Raw genomic sequence first — 25,106 nt, forward strand, 5'->3', positions numbered from 1 at the left:
ATCAGTATTTCTGGAGACTTTTGCTGCACCACCTTTAAGAGAAGCACATATTCCCTATGTTTATGTGTGTATTCCACCGAATCCTACTTGTCCGTTATATAAGCCAGACTTGCTTGGCCAGGGCTGACTGCAGATGAAAGTAAATGTAACTAGTAAATAATAAAGGCTAAAGTGTTATAAACGTGAAATGAAAAAAAGTACAAATATTCCACATCTGATTACAAAGGCTCTAATTCTGCAGCTGTTCCATCAAAATAAATCAAGGAACAAGGCTTATTCTGTGATGCGACAACGGCATACTGCTTGTTCAGATTTTGTGTATGTTTCTTAACAACATAATCGATTTCTTGTTTTACACAAACTGATTCTGCCTAATGACAGCAGTAAGTATAAAATATATTGGATTCATATAAAACTTAATTAATTAATAGTAAAGAAATGACATAATAGAGCGAATTTTCATAATTACTAGAATTTCAATCAATATTTTCTAGGGACAATAATAGCTTAAGAACCATGTATGTCCCATATCCTTTGTATGTTTTGGGACCTCAGGGTATAAAAAATGTAGCACAACAATGTATCACCCTGTCAGAGAGGTGGGAGGTTGTGGCACTTTGCATTGTTGGGCTGACAACTGCAATGAAATGACGAAGATGTATGACTGCAAGGATGGAGACGGGGAGGTGCAAGCTAAATTCTCGAAAGAAAGTGGGTGGGTATAGCAAAAGCAGGTGGGGCTTCCCTTGGATTTCCCTTTGCTTTTACTGCAGCGACAACAAGCTGGAGAAGAAGAAGCCTGAGCGACAGCGACAAACAGAAACAGACGACACTCACCCCGGTCTAGATCCGTGGCAACGGGATGTCCTGGCCATCTGCATCCAGCTTGTTTGGGATTTTCGCATTTGCCACATGCAGTTTGCACATGCAGTGCACCGCCTGACATTGATGTGACGGGCAACACATTAGACTAATGAAATTTTTTCATGTTTCTAGCTGCCAGTACAAAAAGGGTTACGTGTTTCCCCATGCCAACCTTTATATTAGCACTCAAATAATATGGAACATTCCTTTATTCTACACCATAAACGCTTTAGTAGCCAGTTGGCCCAATTTCTCGATTGCCCTGGCCACCGATTTGGCCCACAACTCACTGTTTTAATTATATTTGGCTCTGTCTTCGGGGACGCACGGCTCATTAAAATGTGCTGCCTACTTTCAGGTGGCCCACGAAAGACATTCAACTTTAATTGCGGCCATAAATATATTGTTTTCCCTGCCTTTCGGTATTTCTGAAGTTGTTTTACTTAAAATAAAGATATTATTAATATATTAAATATTTGTATTTATTTCCCTTAAGTCCCTAATACCAATATTGAAGGGTCATTAGTAAATATTGGTAAAATAATAAATATAAAAAATATTCTAAAATTCCTAAAAATGTTAATTAAATTGTATAAATATTAATAATAGTTATAAAATATTTTAACTGTTTCTTATAATATATATAAGCCTCTATTTTTACCCAAGCGAGTGTATCTTAAATTCGCGATTATCCCAACAAATCTTCGATACTTCTTTGACTTAAGTTTGTCCACGTGCCGACAGCTTTTAAGCTTACCTGGGCCACCTTTTTAGCTTCTTACGAGAATTAATTTTGTTCTGTTGTATTTTTTTAATGGTTGTGTAATTAAAATGCGGACAGCCCGAGTCCCTGAGAAAGTAAGACACAGAAAAAGGAGGCTGCAAAACGATGCCACTGCAAAATTGGCTACCGAATATCAAAGGCAATTTGAAACTCCAAGTGCCAAAAGAGGACAAGAGCTCTGATTGACTAAATGTCGCATTGCTTGACTGACAAACTGGCTGACTCAGTGACTTTCAAAGCTGACTGATGAACTGCAGTTGAGCCGAGAGTTGTCTACGTCTCCGGCTTGAAATTCGTTGAGGCTCAAACTTCAAAACAAGCTAAAATGGTTTTTCCTTCCATTCTTCAGAAACACTGAAAAGAAAATTGGGTCTTTTTTAAGTTTTACATTATACTTATCAAAAATAATGATATCAAAAAATTAAAATAAGAAATATTATTTAACCCAATATTGACAGAAATATAAAGACTATAATTATTTTCTTATTAAATAAATGTTAGAAATTTTGCAAAATTTGTTCATAGTGCAAGAGCTATTGTCAATGGCTGAGGAAGTTGCAAAGCTGGGCTCGAGGCAATTTGGTAAAAGTGGAACATCCCTACCTGATGATTCTACGCCATGATGAGGCCGCTGCCTCCTCCAGTCATTGCCATAAATCAACTCAAGTGCCTACGCCCCAGCTGATTTATTTTGCCCTGGCAACTCGTCAGCTTGTTCCGGCCAAGAAGGGCGTTTTTAGGGGTTGGGAGGTCAGGGGTTGAGGCATTTGCCTAAAATATTTAACCGGCACTTGTGCACAACAATTTCAAGTTCCCTGGCTATATCTTCTTTTTTCTCTTTGCCATTTTGCCTTCTTTTTTTTTTTTGGTTCTTTTATTAAATTCTCAAGTGGCATTCGAAGTCGAATTTTGTGTGGCCTTTTGCCTGTTTTCCTTTTTTGTGCTTTTTTGAAGTCGGCAGCAACAATAAGAGGAAAATTTCATTGTCAATTTCCGTATAATGCACAATAATAATACAACAACAACAACAGAGGAGCTGGGAGAAGAAACAACAACCATTTGCGGCTAGTGATTACCTTAGACATTTTGTGGCTCGCAAATTGCGCTGTTCCCACTGCCGCATCGCCCAAGGGGATGCGACCTCCAACCCCCAGCCATTTTACCCCCAAACCCCACTGCTTCCCTAAACTCTGATTGTTCTTACTGCCGCATTTAGGTGTTTTTTTTTGTTTTTTGTGGACCCAAAAACCAGAGCCGACGTGCCCCCAAAGAGATCAACATCAGCGCGAGAAGAGCGAATTTAATTTTTAATTTCGTTTCGCATCATAAAAAAATGGCGACGGTAGAACAGCGTTAACTAGAAAATGTTGTTTAAACTTTACAGGAAAATGTATTAAAAAAACAGTAAGCAGTAAGTAAGAAAACTTTGGGAAGCAATATAAAACTCATGATTCTATTTAGTTTTATATTTATTGAACTTATTTTCAAGCGTAAATGTTAATTATTTTATTTTTCCCTACCAAATACTTTTGAAACTAAAGAACAACACAGAGAGAGAACAAAGGCTTCCATGCTAGCAATCATCTTGCCTGAAATGCTAGAGTTTCTGGCAACTAGTGGACATCAGTAAAATTTCCTAATAGGACTGGCGTTAATTACTGGTTTTCAATATCTGTAAAACAAGACCTACAAGCTTCCATCCAAAAGTTAGCAAAAACGAACAACGGGAAAGCATAGAATTATTCCGCAATGAAACACGATTGGATGAACGGGGCGTATGAGTAATGCAATAGTGTAACTGGCACCTGGTCGAACTTTGTTCTGTTTTAGTTAATGCAATTAGATGCAAAATTACAGGCATGAGCATGTCCATGAAAGTGTGTGTGAGTGGGAGGAAGGGTGAAAAATGTAACAGTAGAAATGGGGAAAGGTTAAACAATAACATGCCAGGCAAACTAATTAAAAAAAAACTTTTTTCCCTCCAGTTTTTGGCAGGCATCTCATTTTGGCGCTTCGGTATTTTTGGGCTAAATAAATACACACAGCGAAACGGATACCACAGAAAACAGAGTACAGAGTTCCCAAAAAGCACACACACATATACACACACAAACAGAGACCGGAAACTCATAGAAGCCATTTTGTGGTCTCGTGCCACGCGTTGTGCTAATGAGATTTTGATAGAAGTTTGAGAGGCCTGAAGTTTGAGAGGCAGCCGCCCCGAAAACTGTTGACAGTTGCCTAATTAAAAGTCAATTCCTTTGTCTGCTGCCAAAAACGAACCAACAAAAAAAAATAAATAAAAATTAAAATAAACAAAAAAAAGGAGCGGAAAATTTATTAAAAAAAAATTGTAACTTCATCTGCAGATGCAAATTTTGTTGGTGAATCCAGGGCGTTGGATTTAATTTTGAATACCCGATGGGCTGCCCCAAAAGTGTAGTGCCACTGGGAGTGAGGGAATGGCTGTGATAGCGTAACAGTAAAGAGCATAATTTATAAGCAGCGAGTCATAGTGACTCAATGTTGTTGTCATGTTGCATGCAAATGAGCTGAACGAAAGCCATGGGACCCACCATCCTGCCAGGATAGCGTGCCACAGCTCCTGTTGCAGATTGAATGTTTGCCAGATATGGTAGCGCTTCCAGCAGCAAACAAGCAATGCAACTTTAAGTCAATTTTTAGTTCATAAACAACTTGGCTTCTCCCTTATCTTTTTCTGTTTGCCCTTGCAAAGGGTAAAATCAACATCAAACCCTTGGGAATTATGAAAATTTATTTTTTTAATTATTTACTTAAATTGCTGATTTAGCAGAAAGAATTTTCCCTTAACCCAGAGACTAATTATTATATTTAATCATTTAAATTAAATGTTGCTTTTTATCAAACTATATTTTCTAAAATATTTCTATGAACGTAATAAAATGTGTCAATAACTAGAACCCCAACTAGAGTGTAAGCCAAGTTCCCAGATTTTGCCAGTTGATGACTTATATTTAGCTTTACTTTTTTTGGTATGCAACCACTTGGTGAAATAACATAAATTTCCGCTTCCTTCCCCGCCAAACACTTTAGTTATTATGTGTTTTTCTTTGCGCTTAGCCCGAATGAAAAGCAGACTTGGCAAAGGAGAAGCAGAAAAACGTAGTGGGGAAAATGCCAGCAGCTGACTGACATAGTTTTCCACCAAGCTCATACACATTTTTTGCTTCTTTATTCTTCGTCCTGCTGAAGGTCCTTGCTGCTTGCCGCTCGCTGCCTTGGGCTTGAGGGGAAAGCATTGAAATAAATCTGAGCAAGTTCCTTAGTGGAAAGTTTCCTTAGTATTTTTCGGCCGGTGGAAAATGGTGATGGCGCTGGCAATGGCGCTGGCGATGGGTTGAGGAATGCGTCTGCATCGTCTGCTTCTGTGTCTCGCCGGAGGCCAGCCAAAAGTGTTATTTACCTTTTCCCTTTGTTGCCAAATGCCTTGGGAAACTATGCAAAGTTCACTTGCAGTTCTTCAACCAGCACTTTGCTTAATGTTTGTCCTGCATAATTAAACAATTGTCAGGCAAATTGTTGCAACTTTCCGTATGCACTACTCACTGCCACTGAATGCTGCCTGCCGCCTGCTGCCGGGCAAATAAAAGGTTCATTTGGCACAATGACAGAGAGGTGATCAGGAAAATGGCATTGGCTCGCCCTGAGCTAAAAAAAAAAAGAGTGGGTGTAACTTTAACTAAATGGCTGACTGAAAAATTGCCATGGAATTGCTGACACACATTCTCCTTGGTACGCTCAAGATGTTGGCAAACATTTTAAAAGGCAACTAAAAATAGCAAATGGCCAAAATGAGGCTAATTAAGTTGAGCTAAACAATTTGCCAGCGACAGAGGAAGGCGCTCCTCGAATGGCTCTTGGCCAACTCCTTCTAGTTGCAAATTTGATTAACCGTTAATTAATTTCATTATTAGACAAGGCAAGAAGCATCGGGAATCAGCCGATGGGCGGGGCCATCGCAATTAGTTCCCCAAACTTTCCGACAGCTGCGAACGGAAATTGTCAGAAATTGTGTGAGAAGCATTCAATCACTGAAGGAAAATGAAGTACTAAAAGGAAAATTTGGAATGTACTTTAATCTTAAAAGTTAGTTTCTCAAAAACAAAGCTCTAAAATCAAAGTCCCAATATTTTTAAACAGACGCTTTTCCCATAAATATTATTTCAAATATTTATTTATCCTTTTTCTCAGTGAACTATCCCGAAAAGTAAGCGATACTGATGCCGATTTAATGCCGAAACCCATTGCATAATTCATTTTCTTGATAATTGCCAAATGATTTTGGCTCCTGAAATTTGCATTTATTTGCTTAAAATTTCCACAACAATGAATACCATAAATTTTAAAAGCCCTCTCCCACAGTCCTAATGTCTGCGGTTTCTTTCCCCGCCCTCAACAAAAAAAATGTATCGAAGTCGATAGACAAAAAAACTGGACTACAAATTGCACAGTCAGGGAATCGAAAACGAGGTAAAACGATAAAAAAAAAGTAATCCCCAGAGCATACAAATTGCAGGGCAAATAAAAAAATATACGACAACGCACAGAGGGGCAAAAAAACAAAATTGTGCTTAAAATTCACAAATAAAAGCCACGTAACATGCAAGTCAGAAAAACCGAAAAAGGGGAGTACGAGTAGGTTGGTTAGTTAGGATCCAGGAAATGTCCGTTACGTCGGACAGGAAAATATGCAAAAACCTGTGAATTTGTATTTCAATTTCAGCAGAGCGGACAACTTGCGGAGCGGGGTAGCCGCAAAAATGGCAGCCAAGTGGATGGCCAGGATTCAACGACAGGTTGAGCAGTTGCTGTCCAGTTGTTCAGTTTTTCGAGGATGAATTCTCTGGGCTTGTGGAACCGGTGGCTGAACCGAACTGACACAGCGCATTTGAAAATTGATCACCGGAACATCCGTGCGCTGACCGGAAATGCACAAATACAGCCGTGATTTATGCGAGTGCGTATGTGTCTGTGTGGGCCTTGTGCATGTCCGATTCGGTGCATGAATAACTGTTTTACATCTGACAATTGTTTGAAATTTCCAAATGATTTCCATTTCACATGCCACTTAAAGTAGGGCTTTAAGATATCACTGTCACGGGGTAGCTATGATTGATGGACGGGGCTTAATTCAATCACTCAATCACCACTCGAAATATTCAAGCCTATTGAAAAATGTACTTTTCAAGCCTTTAAATAATATTCAATCTGTGAAAAATAAATCATTTTTCTATAGAAGACAATCATTTTGTTAAGTAATTCTCATTTCCTACCTTAAAAACTATCTTAGTTTATCTTCTTTATCTAAACTTTAAATTTTCCCTGTAAATTCTTCCTTAAGCCATTTATCACTTGTTTAAATCTCCTTTTTGCAGGAAAATTCATCAATATGCAGCTGCAATATAATCTTTAATTCATGGATTTGAAATTGACAGAAGCTGGTCGAGAGAGCAGATGGCAAATTACACTTGGCCAAGAATCCCATTTTCCTCTAGTCTCTCTGATTAGCCAGCTTGCCCGTGGTCGCCACTTGTCTGCGTCTTAGCCATGTTGAAGTTGGCAAGAGAGCACCTGGTCTGGACCATTTTTCAACTGACGCTTATTAACTTATTTATGTGGCAAGGCAGCCAACGCTAGTAAAAACCAGTAAGACCAGCAAATGTCAGTTCAGCTTTTTTCGGGCTTCCATGTCCTTTGCTAGTTATCCAACTAATGGAAAATTATGTTGTGAACTGGAAGCGAGCAACTGGCAATATGTCAAGTCTGTCTTAAAGTTTATTTCAACTTGACACTTGGTTTTGCCATATTTTTTGTCGGTTCTCATTTTACGAGATAGAATTTTTGCTGTCGATTTTTCGAGGGGCGTTGGGAGGCGAAAGATTTGACAGCTGCACTTGGGATTTGTGTGGAAGTTTGTTCGGTGTTCAATTGCTTGAAAGTTTCGCCACGGCAAAGTTGGCCAATAACTGACAGCCCAATGCAGGGCTATAGATAAGCCACTCGTGCCACTGCCTCGCCAATGAAAACATTAATTATTTCTGGTGTAACACCAATCCGACCAACTTTCATGACAGGCGGCGAACAATGCCGGCGATGACTCTATAATGAGCATAATTAAGCCACACAATGTGCATTTAAATTATAAATTAATTGAGCATTGAGTGGGTCTGAAGGGCAATTGCAACAAACACAAAAAAACAAAACGGAAAATCGGGAAAATTAAAACCACAAACAATAGCAGCAGAAGAACTTTATGAAACTGTTCAAACTGTTGTTTACATTTAGACAACTAATTCATTTATGAGTTAAATTAAGAGAAAAACACACAAAAAGAGGCTTAATGGGATTTCATTTTTTCGTTCCATTACTTACTGTTCGAATACTTAATCAGCGAATTTCAATTTTTATTTACACAAACTTGGCCCTGCCAAAAAAGAAAAATTTTATACAAATTGAAGCCCAACGAGCCAACATTTTATGACACATTTTTCACAGCAAAACGCTGACAATTCAATTGAAATGCAAGTTCGGTGGGCGGGGCTTAAAAAAAGGAGTTCTTGCAATGCTGTCATCGAAACCCCGCCCGCCTGAAAAATGAAAATGAAAAAAATAGGAAAAACCGAGGCAAACAGGAATAAAACTCTGGCCAAAGAAATTAAAACAAGCAGCAGGATCTCCAACGAAACAAAAAAAGGTTGGAAGTGGAGGGTTAAAGGGTTGTAAAGCATTCGAAAAAAATGCAAATATGTATGTCAATGTAAAACAGAAGCTGCAACCGGGGTACCATCATATATAAGAGTGCTCTCGTTCTCTTCTCCTATTTTTCCACTATCCAAAAAGGACAATGAAAGGACATAAAAAATGTAGGACCTGCCGGGGTGGTTTGATGAAGAAGGACCCTACTGAATGACATGACTAAAAATACATAAAAATAAAGAGAAAAGAAATGCCAAAACAAAAGAAATGATGAGAGTGTTGATGGAAATAAAGGACGAAGGAGGAAAGACGTAGAACAGACCAAACGAGAGGCATCGAAGTGGCAATGCACTCGCCGAAAGAGGAAAACCAGTTGGAGATAATGCAGAACCGAAAGAAAACCCAGAAAATTCGTAGAAGAAAGAAAGAAAACGGAACGAAAAAATAAATTGGGTTAAACAGTGGGTATAATGGGTGTGAGAAGAAGACATATTTCATTTAAATGCGGAAAAAATATACAATTAGAGAGCAAACGTAAACAGACAACGGAAAGAGGAAGGAAACGGAAACTTCGAGGCAAAATGGAAAAGGGAAATGTGTGGAAAAGCTCTTTTAATTTGCTCTAGCATTTTTAAGTATTGGTTGATGTTTTGTTCTTCTGGTTTGATATTAAGTTCGAATGAAAAAATTTCTTTAAAGAAAGAAAAAAAATGAGAGTTATTTTTAAACTAAGAAAACTTTATTCTTAGGGCAAATATATAAAAATAGTTCCACTTTAATATTTATTAATTATTCCAAGCTTTTAAAACAGCTAACCAAAACTGCCATTAACCAACTTAAGATATTTCCTACCGCAAAAACCATCCTGATCATCGTTATGTCCTTCATCGCTTCGATGGAAATCGTATATTTACGAGTATTTTTGCATTTCCTTGCTTTCTCACAGCTTTTTCGACCATTTTTTTGCTTGACATAAATTAAATTGCGCATTTGGTCGGTCCTGGGAATATATTCGCTTCTGTGGGTTGGTATATTTATATATATATATATAAATACATATATATATATATATATTGGCCCCCACTTTGCACTAAAAGGTATGCATATATGTGCTGAAGCGGGATGCAATATAAAAAGCGAAATGCAGCCAATAAAATATTGACAGTCCGTTGACCAAAACGTAGCCAACGGAAAACTTTGTGTAAACACCAGAGGGAATACAAGACAAAGGATGTACAAGTATATATTTGTATAGCAGCAAAGTGCACACATACATGTATAAAGTAATTCAGTTTTTTTGTAAATAAATATGTATTTATGTTTTTTAACCTCACAGAGCTGCAATCGGACGCTCATTAGCTGATTTTCAACGGACCTAACTAGATTCCAGATACATAAATTACAGGCGCGAGTCACAGGATGTTACAATAAACAGATTTATAAATTGCCGGCGGCAGCCAGCAGCTGGCCATTATTTATGGCCGTAGGTTGACAGACAGTTTTCCCCTTTCTCGAATACAGTTTTTCCTTACTTTGCAGACGGTCCCTATTTTCCAGGTTAGACACTTTTCACCGCAACTTCTTTTTGTTTACTTTCCCGCTAATTGGCAATGGCTTACTTTTGTACAAGTCCCTTCAGTCCACTGAGGTTTTCTTTTGACTTTCATTTCCTCTTTAAAGATTGAGCTTTTTTTAATTATATGCTTTTGCAGTATCCTTGAGAGTTTCTGGCCCCGATAAAACTGATGATGGGCCACACACCTGCGGCGTAATTTTCTACACTTTGCAGCATTTTTTCTTTCAGCTCCGGCATCTTATCATTTATCAGCAGTCGGGGAAGATCAAAAGCGTTGGCTGGCGCGAGCCATCAAAAGCAGGGATATATATACTATATGTTGTAGGGGCTCTACTTTGCAATTTCTCACCGTGCTGACCTCATCCTGTCCTCCCTCCTAAATTCCTATCTAAGCCAAGTCTGTTATGTGGGTCGAAATGCTGCGACTGGTAGCCATGCCATTTGCCCAAATGAAACTAATTTTGTTGATTGTACATTCGCGCTGGTGGAATGGAGCACCAGCAGATGCGAAGATGCGAAGCTTTATAGCCATCGACAGTTGATATATGGGTGGTTGGGGGCGTGGCCCAGGGTTTTAGTGGCTGCTGTCAGTTTAGAGCAATCTTTTCTCGTTTTTTTTGGTATCTATACTTTATATTTAACGGGTACATTGTATACCAAAACTCTTTTAAAGCTCAAAAATTACAAAACAAAGTGCTTTGCTTGTCCATAAAATAGACAGATTTCCTAGATGGCTTCCCCACATATAGTCTAAGAAGGGTATCTCATAGTCTTATTGGATTTTCTACCATAATCCCCTTTCATTCTGTGCCCTGTCAAGTGAGATGTTCGTAGGAGAAAATGTAGCTGTTGTGAAATTATCTTTAATTGATTGAAATCTCTTTGTCTCATCGGTTGAAATTACCTCAGCTGTGTTGAGCTGTCTAATCGGGCCGGGGGTGGTTGAAGGGATCAAATCAATATGTATTTACTGCAATCAATGGGAATCGGTCCGTCAGGGGACATCATCAATCCAGTTATTCCCTTTGTCCCTGGCGAATTATTGGAGACTCTGAACCTGCTGCAGTGCTCTTTCGCCTTATGACATTTTATTATACCAATTAGACTTTTCTTCTTTTGCATTGTTTCTGGCTCCCTCGTTTCTCGTGACTGGGAGACATTTTCCTCGAGACCATTGTTCCCACCGGATGGAATTTTCTCGTTTCCCTTATTCTGCTTTTGTGTTGGTTCTGGGTTTTTCCCTCGTCTTTTGCCTTTTCTTACACCTATTTCCAGCTGATGACTGCTCGGAATTTACGGCTCTCGATTGTGTTTTAACATTTATTCATAGAGTGTGGGCAAGTGGACTGTGGAGCCGTGTCCTGGTTGTCCTGCTGCCACTTCACTGGCAACACACATTTCTCAAATGTTGCAACACTTGTTCACCGGTTGTTGTTGCTGTTGCTGTTGTTGCCTCATGCTCAGGCACACAAATGACATTTACATTTTGAGCACATAATGTTGGCAGAATTTGTAGCTAGTAGTTTTTATTTTTCCTCTCTTTTTTGCCCCTTTTTATTTTTACTACCTGTGACCAGCAGGAGCACTCTTGGCCCTGTAGTATTTTTTCGGGTGATAATTGCATACGGCGTCGTGCACTCGACAACAGCAGCAACAACAACGAGTGCACTACAAGTTGCTGGTTGTTGCTGCTGGTGTTGCACTTCTCTGCTGCTGCTTCTCATGTTGCCAGCAACTAACAACTTCCTACTTATATAGGAAGGCCTTCATGGCTTTAATTTCAGCAGAGGCAAGCAAGTTTCACATGACAAAGTTCTACAGTGAAAATAAATACAGTTATAGACTTAATATTGAATGAAAATTATATAAGCAATATAGATATTTTTACTTTTTGTAAACAAGACACACGTTCTAAGATAATAGAAATTTGAGGTCAAACTTGAAGCCATTTTATTTATATATTTTCCCCTGTGTATTTTCTGGCCAAAGGCAAATTATTGAATGTCGAATGGGTAGCCAAATGAAAGAGAGAAATCCTGGCCAACGGCTTAGGCCGTTTATCAACCGAACTGACCAGCAGCTTGACAGGCAATAAATTAAGGGACCTAAATATAAACAGCTGATACAGTTGCTACACTCGACGAGGGCGTTCCATCCAATCCAAATCCAAAGCCCACTTCAAAGAGATTGCCAGGAAAAGCCGCTAAGTCGGAATATGTTGCCCCGGTTGCCGCGTCGGAGAAAAAAAAGGAAGGCTTTAAAAGTCTTTTTGGGGCAAAAGGGAAAGCCACTTTAGACGCATGTGATGCGATGATCAAAGCGTAAGGCACCAGCCAGACAAGGGCGAACTTTATTGAACTAAGTTTGTTACCAAAGCCACCTGTAACCTGAAGGGGGTCAAAGAAGTTGGCAAGTGGCAAAAGGCAGATTGCGGCCTTAAGTGGCTGAAACGCAAGTTGGATTACAGATAAATCAGCATCAAGATGAGCAGCTAAAAATAGAGTGTTGCCAGGCGGAAGGCTAACAAGATTATGCAGTTTGCAGAAAGTTGAGAATAAAGTTTACTCTAACTGGAAAACCGTGGCATCACAATTATTTCCAGTTCCAGTGGAATTTCCGAAACGAATCACATATTACAAAGCTATGAGTATAAGCGAAAAACTTGACAAGGCATACTGTTTATTCCAGATAGTCATGTCGATAAGTTTGTTGACTTTTCTAGTAATATTTTGCTGCGGCTTTTTAGGTCAGCATGAGGCTGGAGGTAAGTAAATATATATTTTGGAAAATATTTTTAATAATCCCTAAAAGCTTTAGCAAATATTATGATTTATTAGTTTTTCCTGAATCATTTTTTGTTAGGACTACAAATAAAATGAATATTAATAAATATTTCTAGCTGACTGCGGAGCCTCTACCTCTGGTGTCTGGAAAGATGATGATGCTGATGTGGAAGATGGAACTTGCAGTCGCTCAGCATTAAACAAAGATAGCGACAATCTCTCAGAGCATTTGGAAGATGATTCTTATCAAAAGGAATCAACTATTGACAGTTCGGAAACAGGAATTCAGGAGAATCCATTTAGTGTCTTTATTAAATTTTTCAAGTTCGTATGGCAGGTTTTAAGTATTTGGATCAATTGGAAATAATAAATGCGACAAGGGAGATATCTGCCAGCAGATCCAAATGGAAATGCTTTGTGTTTTTGCCAGGATATATCAGAGTCAAGTTTTCCTTTTCGTCTTCAGCCATTGTTTTAACGGCTTTGTTCATAACTGTTTGGTTGACGTTTCAGCCAGTAGGACTCTCTTTTATTTCTTCAGTGATTCCTCTTTCTGTTTTTTTTGTTTTTTTGTTGTTTTTTGCTCTTAGCCCCCACGTTGGCATTTTGCAATTTAAGTTATGAAAAACGGTTTCGTTTGGCTTTGTTGCTGAATTGCGCTGTATTGTGGCTTTTGTTTGTATTGTTGCTTTGCATGCATTTCACATGAGCCGGCAGTTGCCGCTCTTTCCATTTGGTTTATTGCGAATTTTATTGTTTTACGGTAGTTTATGGCAAATGCCATACACCGAGCCGTGTAAATATTTGTTCTAGGCCATATCAACCATCGCCCCCTGCATTCCGGCTCTCTCCTTTGAGCCAATTTTCACAGACACAGACACTGGGCTACAAACATGCTTAAATATGCACAAGTTGATAAAGTGAAATGTTTGCTGGCCCATTTCAATCAGTGTTATGCTGATGGCCCAACTATAAAAAAGGCAGAAGGCATATGAATGCCGAGTAATATCATCAATTTCCATGCAGATGACTTTATTTAAGGTTGAAATTTGGTACGAAATTGAATTATATAACTTATTTTAATGTCTGTGGAGTACATACACTTTGACAGCTTGTTTGCTAAGTGGACAAATATTGATTTATAAGAAAATGTAATTTTATTGAAATTATCACTAATTTTATTTCTTAATTTCACAGTTAGTCCCACAATTAAATACCCAATTAGTTTGTATTTTTTTCGACTAAATTTCTAAAATAATTTTGGCCAAATGTGTCACATAAATAGTTCCTGGCCACATTCATTTGCAACAAAAGTTAATTATACTATATATAAATAAACTGAGGCTGGGGGCGACTTCTGTTTGGGCTATTAGGCTAATGGGCTTGCACAAAACTTTGGCTAGGCCAGAACAAACGAGCTAGCAAACAAACAATCCAGCCAACTGCAGTAAAAACAAAGCGTGTAGAAATAATGTGCTAAATGAACAAAGCCAGGAACCCAGTTCCCTTTTATTTTTTGTGTGTTTGTTGGGGGCGTGCAAATACTTGCAAAATACAAATAAAATTAACTAAAACTCAAACTCAAAGCAAACTCTGAGCCAAAGTCCAACACACAGGCCGAGACCTATCCCTTGTTGTTCTTGTTCTTATTGTTGTTGTTATTTTTCCTGTTGGCTTTGAAAGCCCACCGGAAAATTTTTGGAAAACGCTCAACTCTGAAATAATTAAAAACTAATTAAAGGGGCGGTGCTCGGGCGGTTGGGGCATGTGGCAAGCTGTTGTAAAACTTAATTAACTAAATGAGAGCAAGAACAATAACAACAAAATCGCCATAGAAGTTGTTGTCCAAGCACACACTCTCGCACACGAGGCGTATGAGTAATTTAATCATGTTTCATGCTGTCCTGGCCAAGAGAAGAAGGCAGTCCGAAGAGCTGCGCTCTGTTGACACCCACAGAATGCAATTTGCGCCACAAAAACAAACAAAGAAAATCTTGGGGCGAATGCGGGGAAAATACAAGGCGGCAAACAAAAGTCAAACAAAGTTATATTCCAGATTGGATTTTAAGTTTTTGGATTAGTTGCAGCTCTGCAGATGCTTTCAGCATAATAAGCAACAAGACGGAAAAGTGCGAATATTTACAGAGTACTAAAAAATTCTTACAGCATCTAAGTAAAGCTTAAGTCTGGTTAAGCCTTTTCCACTTGAATATTAATTTAGGCAAAAGTTAGCTTGCTTTTTTGGTCTAAAAAATGCTTTACATTTTGCTTATGGTTAGTGTCTAGAAAAATTAAATTTGTTAAATAAAAAGTAGGAGAAAAACACAAAACAAGAAAAGAGTTAAGTATTTAATATTTGAAATCAATAGTATTGACTGTCTCCTTTTTGTTTGTCTTGATTATTATTCACTTTCAAGGGATTCCAATGACAGGCAGGCATGTGAGTCCATAGACAATAAATATTCCTTTTACTCTCGGTTTAAAGAGGACTTTCCTGTGGCTTTTACTTGTTGTTCTACTCCCAGCCGCCATCACTTTGCCTTGGGGCAACATTCTGCTATTGACTTGCATATTTGCCTTTCCACTCCACTCGAATCAAACCCAACCAGCCACCTCACCTCTCACCTGGGCATCAAGACCACTCCACGCACGTGCCATCAAAGTGAAATAGAAACAAACGGGAGAAAGGCAATGGGATACCAAGGAGTCGGGTTTGTTCTACACTCCTTTCTTTGCCGTCTGGCTTAAGTACGTTGTTTGCCGAGTCGTAAAGTACGGGTATATATACATATCTATAGACCCCACATAATGCCAAAGGTGAGAGACTGAGTCTGATATCCATAAACAAGGACCTCCTGCACTTGGACTTCACTTTCTGCCTTGGCCATTGATGAAAAGCGACAGCTTTACTGTGCAACGCACTAGATTGAAAAGTGGAAAACAAAAGAAAACTTCTACGGCATTCATTTCTCACAAATGCCTGCGCTCATTGTGGGCCACAACTGATTGCAACCGTTGGCTATAATTCATTTCCCGGGTCCCGGGTCCCCAGCTACGGAGCCTCCATATTGAAAACGCTTTGGCATAGACAAATCTGCGACTCGAATTGCAACCCGCGGTGATTGAATGGCATTACTTTGCAACTGGTCGACTGGGTGGCTGTCGATTGGACGACTGGGCTCCACAGTTTGACCATTTCAAGCTGCTGGATCCCCATCCGCCACTGGCCACTCAATTGGATTTCAGAGGCGGCCATTGTGTGGTCATTGGCCAGAAACAGACTTCATATGGTTAATTGAAATGGCCAGTGAGGAAAGGCCAACTCAAAAACAGTTTCCTATTCAAGGGGGATTGGGGATCTATGACCTTTATGATTTCTTTAAGAAGACCATTGTTCTTGTTGTTCTTACTTGGTAAGTTTCAATTTGAAAAATAATTACTAAATATTTAATGCCGTCACTGATCAAGCTTATAACATACATACTAAGAGAACTTCATCTGCATTTCCATTCAAAGTACTGATATTACCATGTGCAGCTCACTCGGGCGTATACTTAATATCATCTAGAATCATCGCTCCAGCTCAGACATTAAGAGATTTGCACATGGAAACCCTTTGATTGTGTGTCCTACTTCACTACAGAAATGCAAATTATCCAAATCCCCCAAAGGTCTGTTGCCATTTCGATTGCGGCTCGGCTATTGCCCTTTCGTCCTGTTTACGCCTGATTAAAGTCAAACAACAAACATATTCCGAGCTGCAGTTTACCAGACAATCCTATAAACATATACAATTGTGCTCGTAAAAGTGGAATTCTTAATAAATACTTTAAAACTAGTGAAATTAAATTACATTTTTTATAAAGCTAATAGAGTTTTCGAAGTATTCTTTTTATCGAAAGAAACTTTATGAACCTTATCATTGCAGAACAAAATACAAGAGCACTTGAAGCTATTGTCTTCAACGTAGCTATATAAATTCCAGCATTTCTGGTACGAAAAGTCCTCTCTAATCTATGCGGAGAAATGCATGACAATGCCTTGTTGTGTGGGCCAACTTTGGCCCCAATCCTAAATCCTTCGTGTCCTTGGTGGCCAGGATTTGCTTCTCATTAGCAAGAAGTTCCCATTGTTGGCTCCACAGGGACGTGCACGTGTGAGAAAGGATGGCCAGGGATATGGGTTTGTGCAATTCAGTTCTCGCTTTCTCTGCTCCCAAATTATGCAAATTGCTGGAAATTTTGCATTGGATAATTTTCCTATTTGCCCGTAACGCTCAATAAAAAAGCACAAAACCCAAAAAAAATAACATTTTATGCCCCAAGAGATGGCGTGAAATGGCTGCCCATTGAACTCAACAGTTGTACAAATGCACCAACAAAAATAAAAATAAAAATAAAAAACAAATAAAAATAATATAAAAACGAAACAAACTGCGTCGCATTTAATTAAAAACGTAATTACCCATGCTTTTGAACAGCCGAAACGCCTGAAGCCGTACCCAGAGGCTATAAAAACATTATTCGGCAAATTGTTGTAAATTTAATTGTTAAACCCTGCTATATTTTACTGGAGTGTTACTATATTACGGCGATGTGGTCGGTCACATGCAATTTTTTCCCTCGTCACAAATGGTTGCTCACTGAAAAAGAGTTTAATTGCCATATCAATTGTATAATTAACTTACACTCAAAAAATATTAAGAAAATAAGATTTTATTCTATTAAAATTAAAGAAAAATGTAAATTTTTCCATTTATTGCATGTGTTACTGAAATTAAAAAGAATATTAAATATATAAATTTATTTTTAGCAACCTTCCTTTGATTTTTATTTCAGTTTCACAAATAAATTTATACTTTTTGGCAGTAAAAATCTTTAATTTAGAACCACTTAAAAACTAAAAATAAACGTTTTTTTAGCTATTTCCTATTCATGGCTCAACTATCGAATACTACACAACTCCAACTCTCCTTGGATGAGATGGATTATGGATCGAAGTTGGAGAGGTACAAGCATAGCTACAATCTGCTCCCTAGGAATCACCGGGGTGTGATTACCATTAAGGAACTAGAAAATATGATCCATTCTGTAGGTGGCAATCCCGCGAAAGAGGATCTAAAGGACATTTTCCGCGATTCCGATGTGGACGGCAATGGAGAGATCGGCTTCCAGGATTTCTGCTTTGTGATGGCTCGCTATGAATATGAAGAAGAGCATAAGATTTCCGAGTTTTTCAAGACATTCGATACAGAACGCGACACCATCAAATCTGAACTCCTGAATGTAATCAATAAATCTGACTTTCAGAGCGACGAAGAAATCCTTATGCAAGCACTCGGCGAGGAACTTTGTACTAGAAATAATATAACTGGTCCTGGAAAAAAATAATTCTTAACTATTACCAAAAATTTTTAGGAAATAGTTTAAAATTAAAAATGTTTTTATAAAAGATATAAATATATTTTAATCATAAATGGTTTGGTTTTAAACTACAAATTTCCGGATTCAAATTTCTATCGGAGCTTCTTTGTTTTTATTGTCATCTTCAAACATAACCTTTTCCCTAATAACACTTTAACTAAAACAAAATTTAGAGAAAATCAAAATTACTAAAAGCACATTCTCTACGCCTAAAAATTTCTATATTTTGCAAGCACGATGGATGACTTTGATTTCAGTACCCCGCCACCAGAGGCGCGAACCATTCACACGCACACCTTGGATGATGAGCAGCTCAAGGATTGTGAGGCGGCCTTCGCCCTTTTCGACGACGAGAACACAAAGGTAATTCCTATCAAGCTACTAAGAGATTGCCTCAAAGCCTTGGCCCATACACCGCCGGAAAACGAAATACAAGATTATATCACCGAAATCGATACGGATGGATCGGGTGAGCTGTATCTCAGCGATTTTCTTTATATTATGTCAAAGCGTTACGAAAACTCCACTGTCGAAGATGAAGTTATCCTGGCATTCAAAGTCTTTGACAAAGACGGATCTGGTTTTATACACGAGGATGAACTCCGTCATATTATGACTGAAATGGGTGACGATATGGATGAGGATGAGATCGAGGAAATGATTCGCGATGCCGACGCCAACACGGAATTGAAAATTGACTATGTTCGCTTTGTGACGATGATGATGGAGACATAGTTATATTATTATTAATTAGTATGTACAAATAATTAAGTATTATTTTGTATGTTCATTTTTATACATTTTGCAGAACTATCAAATGGACTTAAACTTATCTCAACTGCAGCCCAAATTTATTGTTCATAAAACATGATCACCTGGAATTTCTGCTTGGGAAATATTCCTTCGGCTCCTTTGAAATTCTTGAAGAGAGCTGATATTACGGATATTAAAAAATTATTAACCTTCATTACTCTCATTATTATAAATAAATCAATATTGAAATTTTCAACTTTTTTTTTGAGGAAAACTGTATTGGGACTCATAAACTTTACCAAAACACACACTTAACATTACTTCAAACTTCAAAATGAAAATCTAAAAATAAATTATTCCCAAATTTTAAGTAAGAAAGCTCAGTAATCCCCAAAATTTCCCAGCCCCAACCCCTTAATTCGGCCATGGACTATGAATTCCTGACTCCTCCGCCTGAAGAGCGAATAATTCGCACTAACAACCTCACCGAAGAACAGCTCAAGGATCTGGAGATGGCATTTGCCCTGTTCGACGTCGATGACCATAAGGTCATATCCATAAAGCATCTCGGACAGCTTATGCAGACAGTAGCCCAATATCCCACTGATACCGAGCTGCAAGACATATATACAGAAATCGATTCAGATGGTTCGGGGGAATTATATCTCAGTGATTTTCTGTATATAATGTCAAAAAGATATGAGAACATGACGAAGGAGGATGAGATCATCGCTGCTTTTAGGGTATTCGACCAAGAGGGAACTGGTGTTATATCCGAATCGGAATTCCGTCACATTATGAAGAACATGGGTGAGCAGATGACAGACGAAGAGGTGGAGGAGATCATCCGGGATGCTGACTCCGATAATGAGGGAAACATAGACTATGTTCGATTTGTCAACATGATGTCCACCTTATGAGAAGTAGGCCTAGGGGTTTGGGAGCCTGACCTTTCAAATTCAAAAACTATTTCGGCATATACTCTGTAGTAAATTCAAACAATCTCTTGCCCTTAAAGCATTTCTAAACATATATTCTGATATATTCTGAAATTATTCAATAATGTCCGAGTTAACGGAGGAGCAGATAGCTGAGTTCAAGGACGCCTTTGTGCAGTTTGATAAGGAAGGAACCGGCAAGATCGCCACCCGTGAACTGGGCACCTTGATGCGGACTCTGGGTCAGAATCCTACTGAAGGTGAACTACAGGACTTGATAGCGGATATTGATAGCAACGGCAATGGCCAGCTGGACTTCAGTGGATTCTGTGCCATCATGGCAAAACAAATGCGCGAAACTGACACCGAGGAGGAGACAAGAGAAGCCTTTAAGATCTTTGATCGCGATGGTGATGGCTTCATATCACCAGCTGAACTCCGTTTCGTGATGATAAATCTGGGTGAAAAGGTCACCGATGAAGAGATAGACGAAATGATTCGTGAGGCTGATTTCGATGGCGACGGCATGATCAATTACGAGGAATTCGTCTGGATGATCAGCCAGAAATAGTTTGAGTTTTTAAAATATTAATAAAAATTAATGGGGTGCACTGCAAAAATTCTTGATAATTTTATTTTAAAGGTTTTTATGAGTTTTTCCTAAAACAAATGCCAATTAAAATAACCGAAATATCCACCAAGTGTCGTTCTTATTAATCGAAACAATTCTAAAAACAACCTTCATTCTTGCAATTAAATTTTGCGGTCTGCTAGTTAATCCTTTGCCTAATTCAGAGACCAGGAGTCTCTCGAGCATGTCCTTCTACTCATAACAATTTTTGATGAAAGCACACCATTTCCGTAATTGTGGTTGGTTTTAAGGAATTTTTGCCTCGCCTTCAGGTGAAAACTTTCAGCATGAAGCACTCTCAGTGGTTTTAGTCCGCCTTTTCGTTTCCCTGGCAAGTGGTTTCTGCTTCCACATGCGGCACCTTTGTGGCCAGACGAGCAATTTTCCTGTTGCTTAAATTCAATTTGCTTATGCATTAAAATTAAATTTTACTGTGGCCTCAACGGCCCAGGTTCATTCTCCTTGCTGGAGAACCTCTTGGGGCCGAGGCTCGTGTCTGGCTTTATAAATATTTCGTGTGTATTCTGTACACGCATATGAACGTTCCAATTTTTTTTTTTTTCGTGAGGTGGAGGGGTACAAGTTTCGGTTTCAGTTTTCAGACATGTCAAAATGCCAAGTTGCTTAATTGAGAGAGTCCAGAAAACAACGAGACCCGAATCGAAACCTTAACTGCAATGTACATCCGCATGGAATAAGAACAAAAGTCCAACCAGATTCCAATTTCAGATCTGACATCAATAAGCACTTACAGTGGCATAAATATTATATATACTCGAGAGCTGGCAAATATATGTGTCTATATGCGGTTCAAACACCAGAACGACATCGGCACTTCGCCACCTCACCGCATAGACGAGGAGTTGGTTTTCGGTTTCCAGTTTTCAGTTTTCAGTTAGCAGAAGGCACAGGACATGTTCGATAGACTGGCTGCGGAGGAAATTGAATTTGTGGCCAGGATAGTCCATCGTGATGGTGTGTGTGGGGCACTGCAATACCGAGGGCAGGATATTTGAGTGGCAAGTAAATCAAAAATAAGAAAGAAATCACATCGTATCCAGGAGTTTTCTTTGAGTTTGTTTTCATTGTCTTCTCCAGCGCCTTTAGCATTAAATTCCATAAAGTTCAGCACTAAAAACTATGCATTCTGTTTCCCATCAGAGCATTCTAACTTCGTTTTGGGTTGATACATTCTTTACACTAAGAAAAAAACAACATTTATAAGGCTCTCATAACTATTGCCTTTAGATCTCTAGTTTGCCTTTCAAATTTGTAATAAAAATCACCAGAACAAGGTTTATTTTAAATTAACTTTTCACTTCTACCATTTATATTTATTATAATTTTTTTAGTGCATGGAAAAATAGCAGGCATTCTGCAGGCAAAATGCTCATGCACATCGATTTCTTCTAGAAGACTCTTTTTATGCGGTTTGCCGCCCACTTTGCCCACACTCAGAGTGTCATTTTTTGGGTGGGCATGTGATGCGTGCAGAGATGTGGAATGGGGATTGGTATGGAACACTTTCGCACAGGCACTTGAATACGCAAAAAGGCGAATGCAAGTGACGAGGTCCATGGACAAGGCCGAGTGTGTCCTGCTTGAAATCCGGACTTTTATGCCAGGGGACGACTTTGGTGAGCCCCCACTTTCTCGACGAGTTTCAACTGTGGTCCCGGCCACATATACACACAGTTTAAGCTGTTAAAGTTATCTGTTATCTCTAATTGAGAGAGAAATGTGAGTGTGTGCGTGTTGGGGAGCTTAAATTTTAAGTTGTTGATTTTATTACGCATACGCCTAGTGGCTGCGATGCTAGGGTCCCTTTTTTCTGTGGCCATAACAAACTTACCCGCTTAATGGCCCAGCTTTCTCGAGCCCTCAATGAAATGGTTAGCGGGGTGAGGGTAAAGCCGGGCCTTTCGTCATGGGAAGCCGGCAAAAACCATTTTCGGATTAACAGATCAACGCACAAATGACCCGAGCAATCGTCTTGGGTTTTCCCAGTTTCTCAGTTCCCTGTTTTTCTTTCCTGATTTCTCTCCTCCTTTTTTGTAGCTGCCATTTCGATAAGGCTGAAAGCTTATCAGGACTGAAGGACTTTGACGACCCAATTAATTCTTGTTCAACAACAGGCCGAAAAAAAAATGTTGCCACATGCATTGTTAGTCTACTTTTCATGTCAGGGAAAAGCGAGGGCGCACGAAAAAAAAATAAGAAAACTAAGTGAATAAAGTACAAAAGAAAATAAAAATGAGAAACTCAAGAACGTTAAGTTAAATTGCGCGGAAAAGTTATGCAACCCTGCTACCCAGAGTTTTTCTAACAAAAAAGAAAAACTTTGTTAAACATTTTGTTCCCTAGAACGCTCGCCACGTTGGCTTAGCGGAACTACTTGAAATGTAAAAATGTTCAAGCCGGAGCTGAAAAGGCAAACTTGGCAGTAACTTTCAAGGCTCACATAATTATGCGCATTGCTTCGACACCGATCCTGTGCTACATCGTCCTCTGTCACCTGCTCCTGATCACGTCCAGTCACCCAGCCAGCTACCAACGTTCTCCGAATTGCCAGCAGCAGTCTAGATCTCAAGGTCGGGACCATTCAGAGGATCTCAATATGGGCCTGAGACATGGCAACTCCAAACAAACGGCATCGAATATTGCTCAAAAGGCTGCCCAGGAAGCCAAGAAGGCGTCGGATACTCAGGCACCAGCTGCGTTGGCCGCTGCCCGCCAGGTAAAACACCAGCTGGCCGAGAAAGCTATCTCTGCGGCCAAGGCAGCTGAGGCTGCGCTGGCGGGAAAACAACAGATTCTCGAGCAGCTCCAAGATGAAGTGCATGAAGCGGAGATTATTGTCCAGGAGGAGAGCTACTCTTTGGTTGGATCACAGGTATGAGGTATTTAAACTTACAAATCTGTACTTGTCTTATAATTTTAACCTAACTCTTAGACAAATCTCAATGCCGCTGTTGCCACTGCGAAACAGGCTCAGACTCTGTTGCAATCCCTTCGAAACGCAGTGAAAATCGCCGAGGATGCCGTGAGCAATGCAGAGGCAGCTGCATCCGGTGCCAGGCAGGAGCTGTGCGAAAAGAACCAACTGGTGGATACCGCTCGCCAGAGGTCGGAGATGCTGATGCAGCAGCTGCGTTCCGCCAAATTGGACTACACCAATACCAAGAGAGCAGCTTACAAGGCTGCCTGTGCCGCCTCTGAAGCCAAGCACAAAGCTGTACGTGATCGAAGATCCTCCGGGGAGGTATTGAAAGCAACTTCCGGTCATCAAATGCTACGGGAACAGGAGCAGCAGCAGCAGAATCAGAAACGGGATTTGGAACAGGAGCTAGAGGTTAAAGGTCAGGCGGAAGATTGGGAATACAACGAGCAGGGCAAAGCTATATATTCCAATTGAAAAAAGGTGTTTAAAGGGTAGCAGAAACCTTTTATGAACATTAATAAGATGTTTAAGTTATTGACAATGTTATTAAAATGTACGTTTTTTAAGGTTAACATATATATTTAATACAAAATTGTAAGGCGTAAGGTGTTATTACTTAGTTTTAGTTTTAATAAATCTTTAAAAAAACTGAAAAACTCACTTTCATATGCTAAAAACTGTATCATCATGGAGACCCAAGTTCCTTTACCCAAAAAAATACCATTCTGGGAACAACTTTATTTTAAAGTTCATCAGCAGCGTAACCCTCTTTTTGCCTTTTTGAATCGAGAGCGAGGAACATTGGAAGTTGCTCTGCCAAACGCCTTGGGGATTTCGTTATGTCAATCGAAGCGGTGGGAACCGCAGGACTCCAAAAAGGCAACATGACAGTGCCAAAAAAGGACACCAAACCCAATTGGCTTGTAAAACAATTTGACCAAAGCTATTTTGTTATAACTTTTCAGTTTTTTCTCTACTGTTTTCCTTTTTTTTTTTTTTTTCTTTTTGCTTTTCAGTTTTCTGTCTTTTTGGGAGAGTGACAGTGAATAAGGGCGTGACACAATGGGACGCATTACAAAAGTTTGGCACCACACGTTTTCAATAATGATTAGTTTTGGAATTCTCATCGGGGAATTGGCAAAGGATGAGCCAAGAACATTAAGTTTAAAGTTTTTGGGTTATCCACAAAGTTTGCTAAGATGAAATGGCAATAAATAAATGTTGGTTGTCAGCGTATTAATTGGGTCATCAGTTGTGAAATCGTGAAACTTGCCCCGAAAGCCAAAGGATTCGATCCGTAAAAAGCTCACCGGGGAGCGGTTAAAGTAACGATGCTGGTTTTTCGGTTATTTGTGGCGTCTATTTGGACACGAATTCCCAAAAGGCAAAAGAATACAAGCGATTGGTACTTGTGACAAGAGTTATCAGGCATCAACTAGCCATCGATGGAGGCTATCGCCGGTTCGGTTTATGATCTGGCCCAATAAAATCCATCTTAGATACCAAACTGAGCCCAAATAACTACCCAATTTATAGTTTGGCTACGTTTTAAGAGCCCTTGCCATCCGTCGTTGACAGGCCAACAAAAAGGGTTCAATTGAGAGGCAGGTTTTGTCTTTCTTGCCCGAGAATTTTATGGAGACTAGACCTATTGTTGCACTGAAAGAAAAAACAA

General features: G+C 39.2%; 6 protein-coding genes across 6 annotated transcripts; all 6 read left to right on the forward strand.

Moving 5' to 3' along the window:
- The first annotated feature begins 12,354 nt into the window (after positions 1–12,354).
- Positions 12,355–13,150, forward strand: LOC108113565. Its single transcript, XM_017224157.2, has 2 exons — positions 12,355–12,726; positions 12,862–13,150. Exons 1-2 carry the CDS (start codon positions 12,606–12,608, stop codon positions 13,110–13,112), a joined length of 372 nt encoding a protein of 123 aa, XP_017079646.1. The 5' UTR covers positions 12,355–12,605; the 3' UTR covers positions 13,113–13,150.
- A 4,577-nt stretch (positions 13,151–17,727) lies between these two features.
- LOC108113515 (neo-calmodulin-like) lies at positions 17,728–18,135 on the forward strand. The gene has a single exon (XM_017224107.2). It carries the CDS (start codon positions 17,728–17,730, stop codon positions 18,133–18,135), a length of 408 nt encoding a protein of 135 aa, XP_017079596.2.
- Positions 18,136–18,304: 169 nt separating this feature from the next.
- On the forward strand, positions 18,305–19,177 carry LOC108113653 (calmodulin). Its single transcript, XM_017224324.2, has 2 exons — positions 18,305–18,921; positions 18,977–19,177. The coding sequence occupies exon 1, from the start codon at positions 18,406–18,408 to the stop codon at positions 18,901–18,903; it is 498 nt and encodes a 165-aa protein (XP_017079813.2). The 5' UTR covers positions 18,305–18,405; the 3' UTR covers positions 18,904–18,921; positions 18,977–19,177.
- A 73-nt stretch (positions 19,178–19,250) lies between these two features.
- On the forward strand, positions 19,251–19,841 carry LOC108113654 (calmodulin). Its single transcript, XM_017224325.2, has one exon. It carries the CDS (start codon positions 19,347–19,349, stop codon positions 19,839–19,841), a length of 495 nt encoding a protein of 164 aa, XP_017079814.1. The 5' UTR covers positions 19,251–19,346.
- A 104-nt stretch (positions 19,842–19,945) lies between these two features.
- On the forward strand, positions 19,946–20,479 carry LOC108113655 (calmodulin-related protein 97A). The gene has a single exon (XM_017224326.2). The coding sequence runs from the start codon at positions 19,984–19,986 to the stop codon at positions 20,428–20,430; it is 447 nt and encodes a 148-aa protein (XP_017079815.1). The 5' UTR covers positions 19,946–19,983; the 3' UTR covers positions 20,431–20,479.
- A 2,083-nt stretch (positions 20,480–22,562) lies between these two features.
- LOC108113550 lies at positions 22,563–24,023 on the forward strand. Its single transcript, XM_017224144.2, has 2 exons — positions 22,563–23,383; positions 23,444–24,023. Exons 1-2 carry the CDS (start codon positions 22,958–22,960, stop codon positions 23,903–23,905), a joined length of 888 nt encoding a protein of 295 aa, XP_017079633.1. The 5' UTR covers positions 22,563–22,957; the 3' UTR covers positions 23,906–24,023.
- The last annotated feature ends 1,083 nt before the right edge of the window (positions 24,024–25,106 follow it).

Source organism: Drosophila eugracilis, unplaced genomic scaffold (genome assembly GCF_018153835.1).
Source record: "Drosophila eugracilis isolate 14026-0451.02 unplaced genomic scaffold, ASM1815383v1 contig_367, whole genome shotgun sequence".
Classification (NCBI taxonomy): domain Eukaryota; kingdom Metazoa; phylum Arthropoda; class Insecta; order Diptera; family Drosophilidae; genus Drosophila; species Drosophila eugracilis.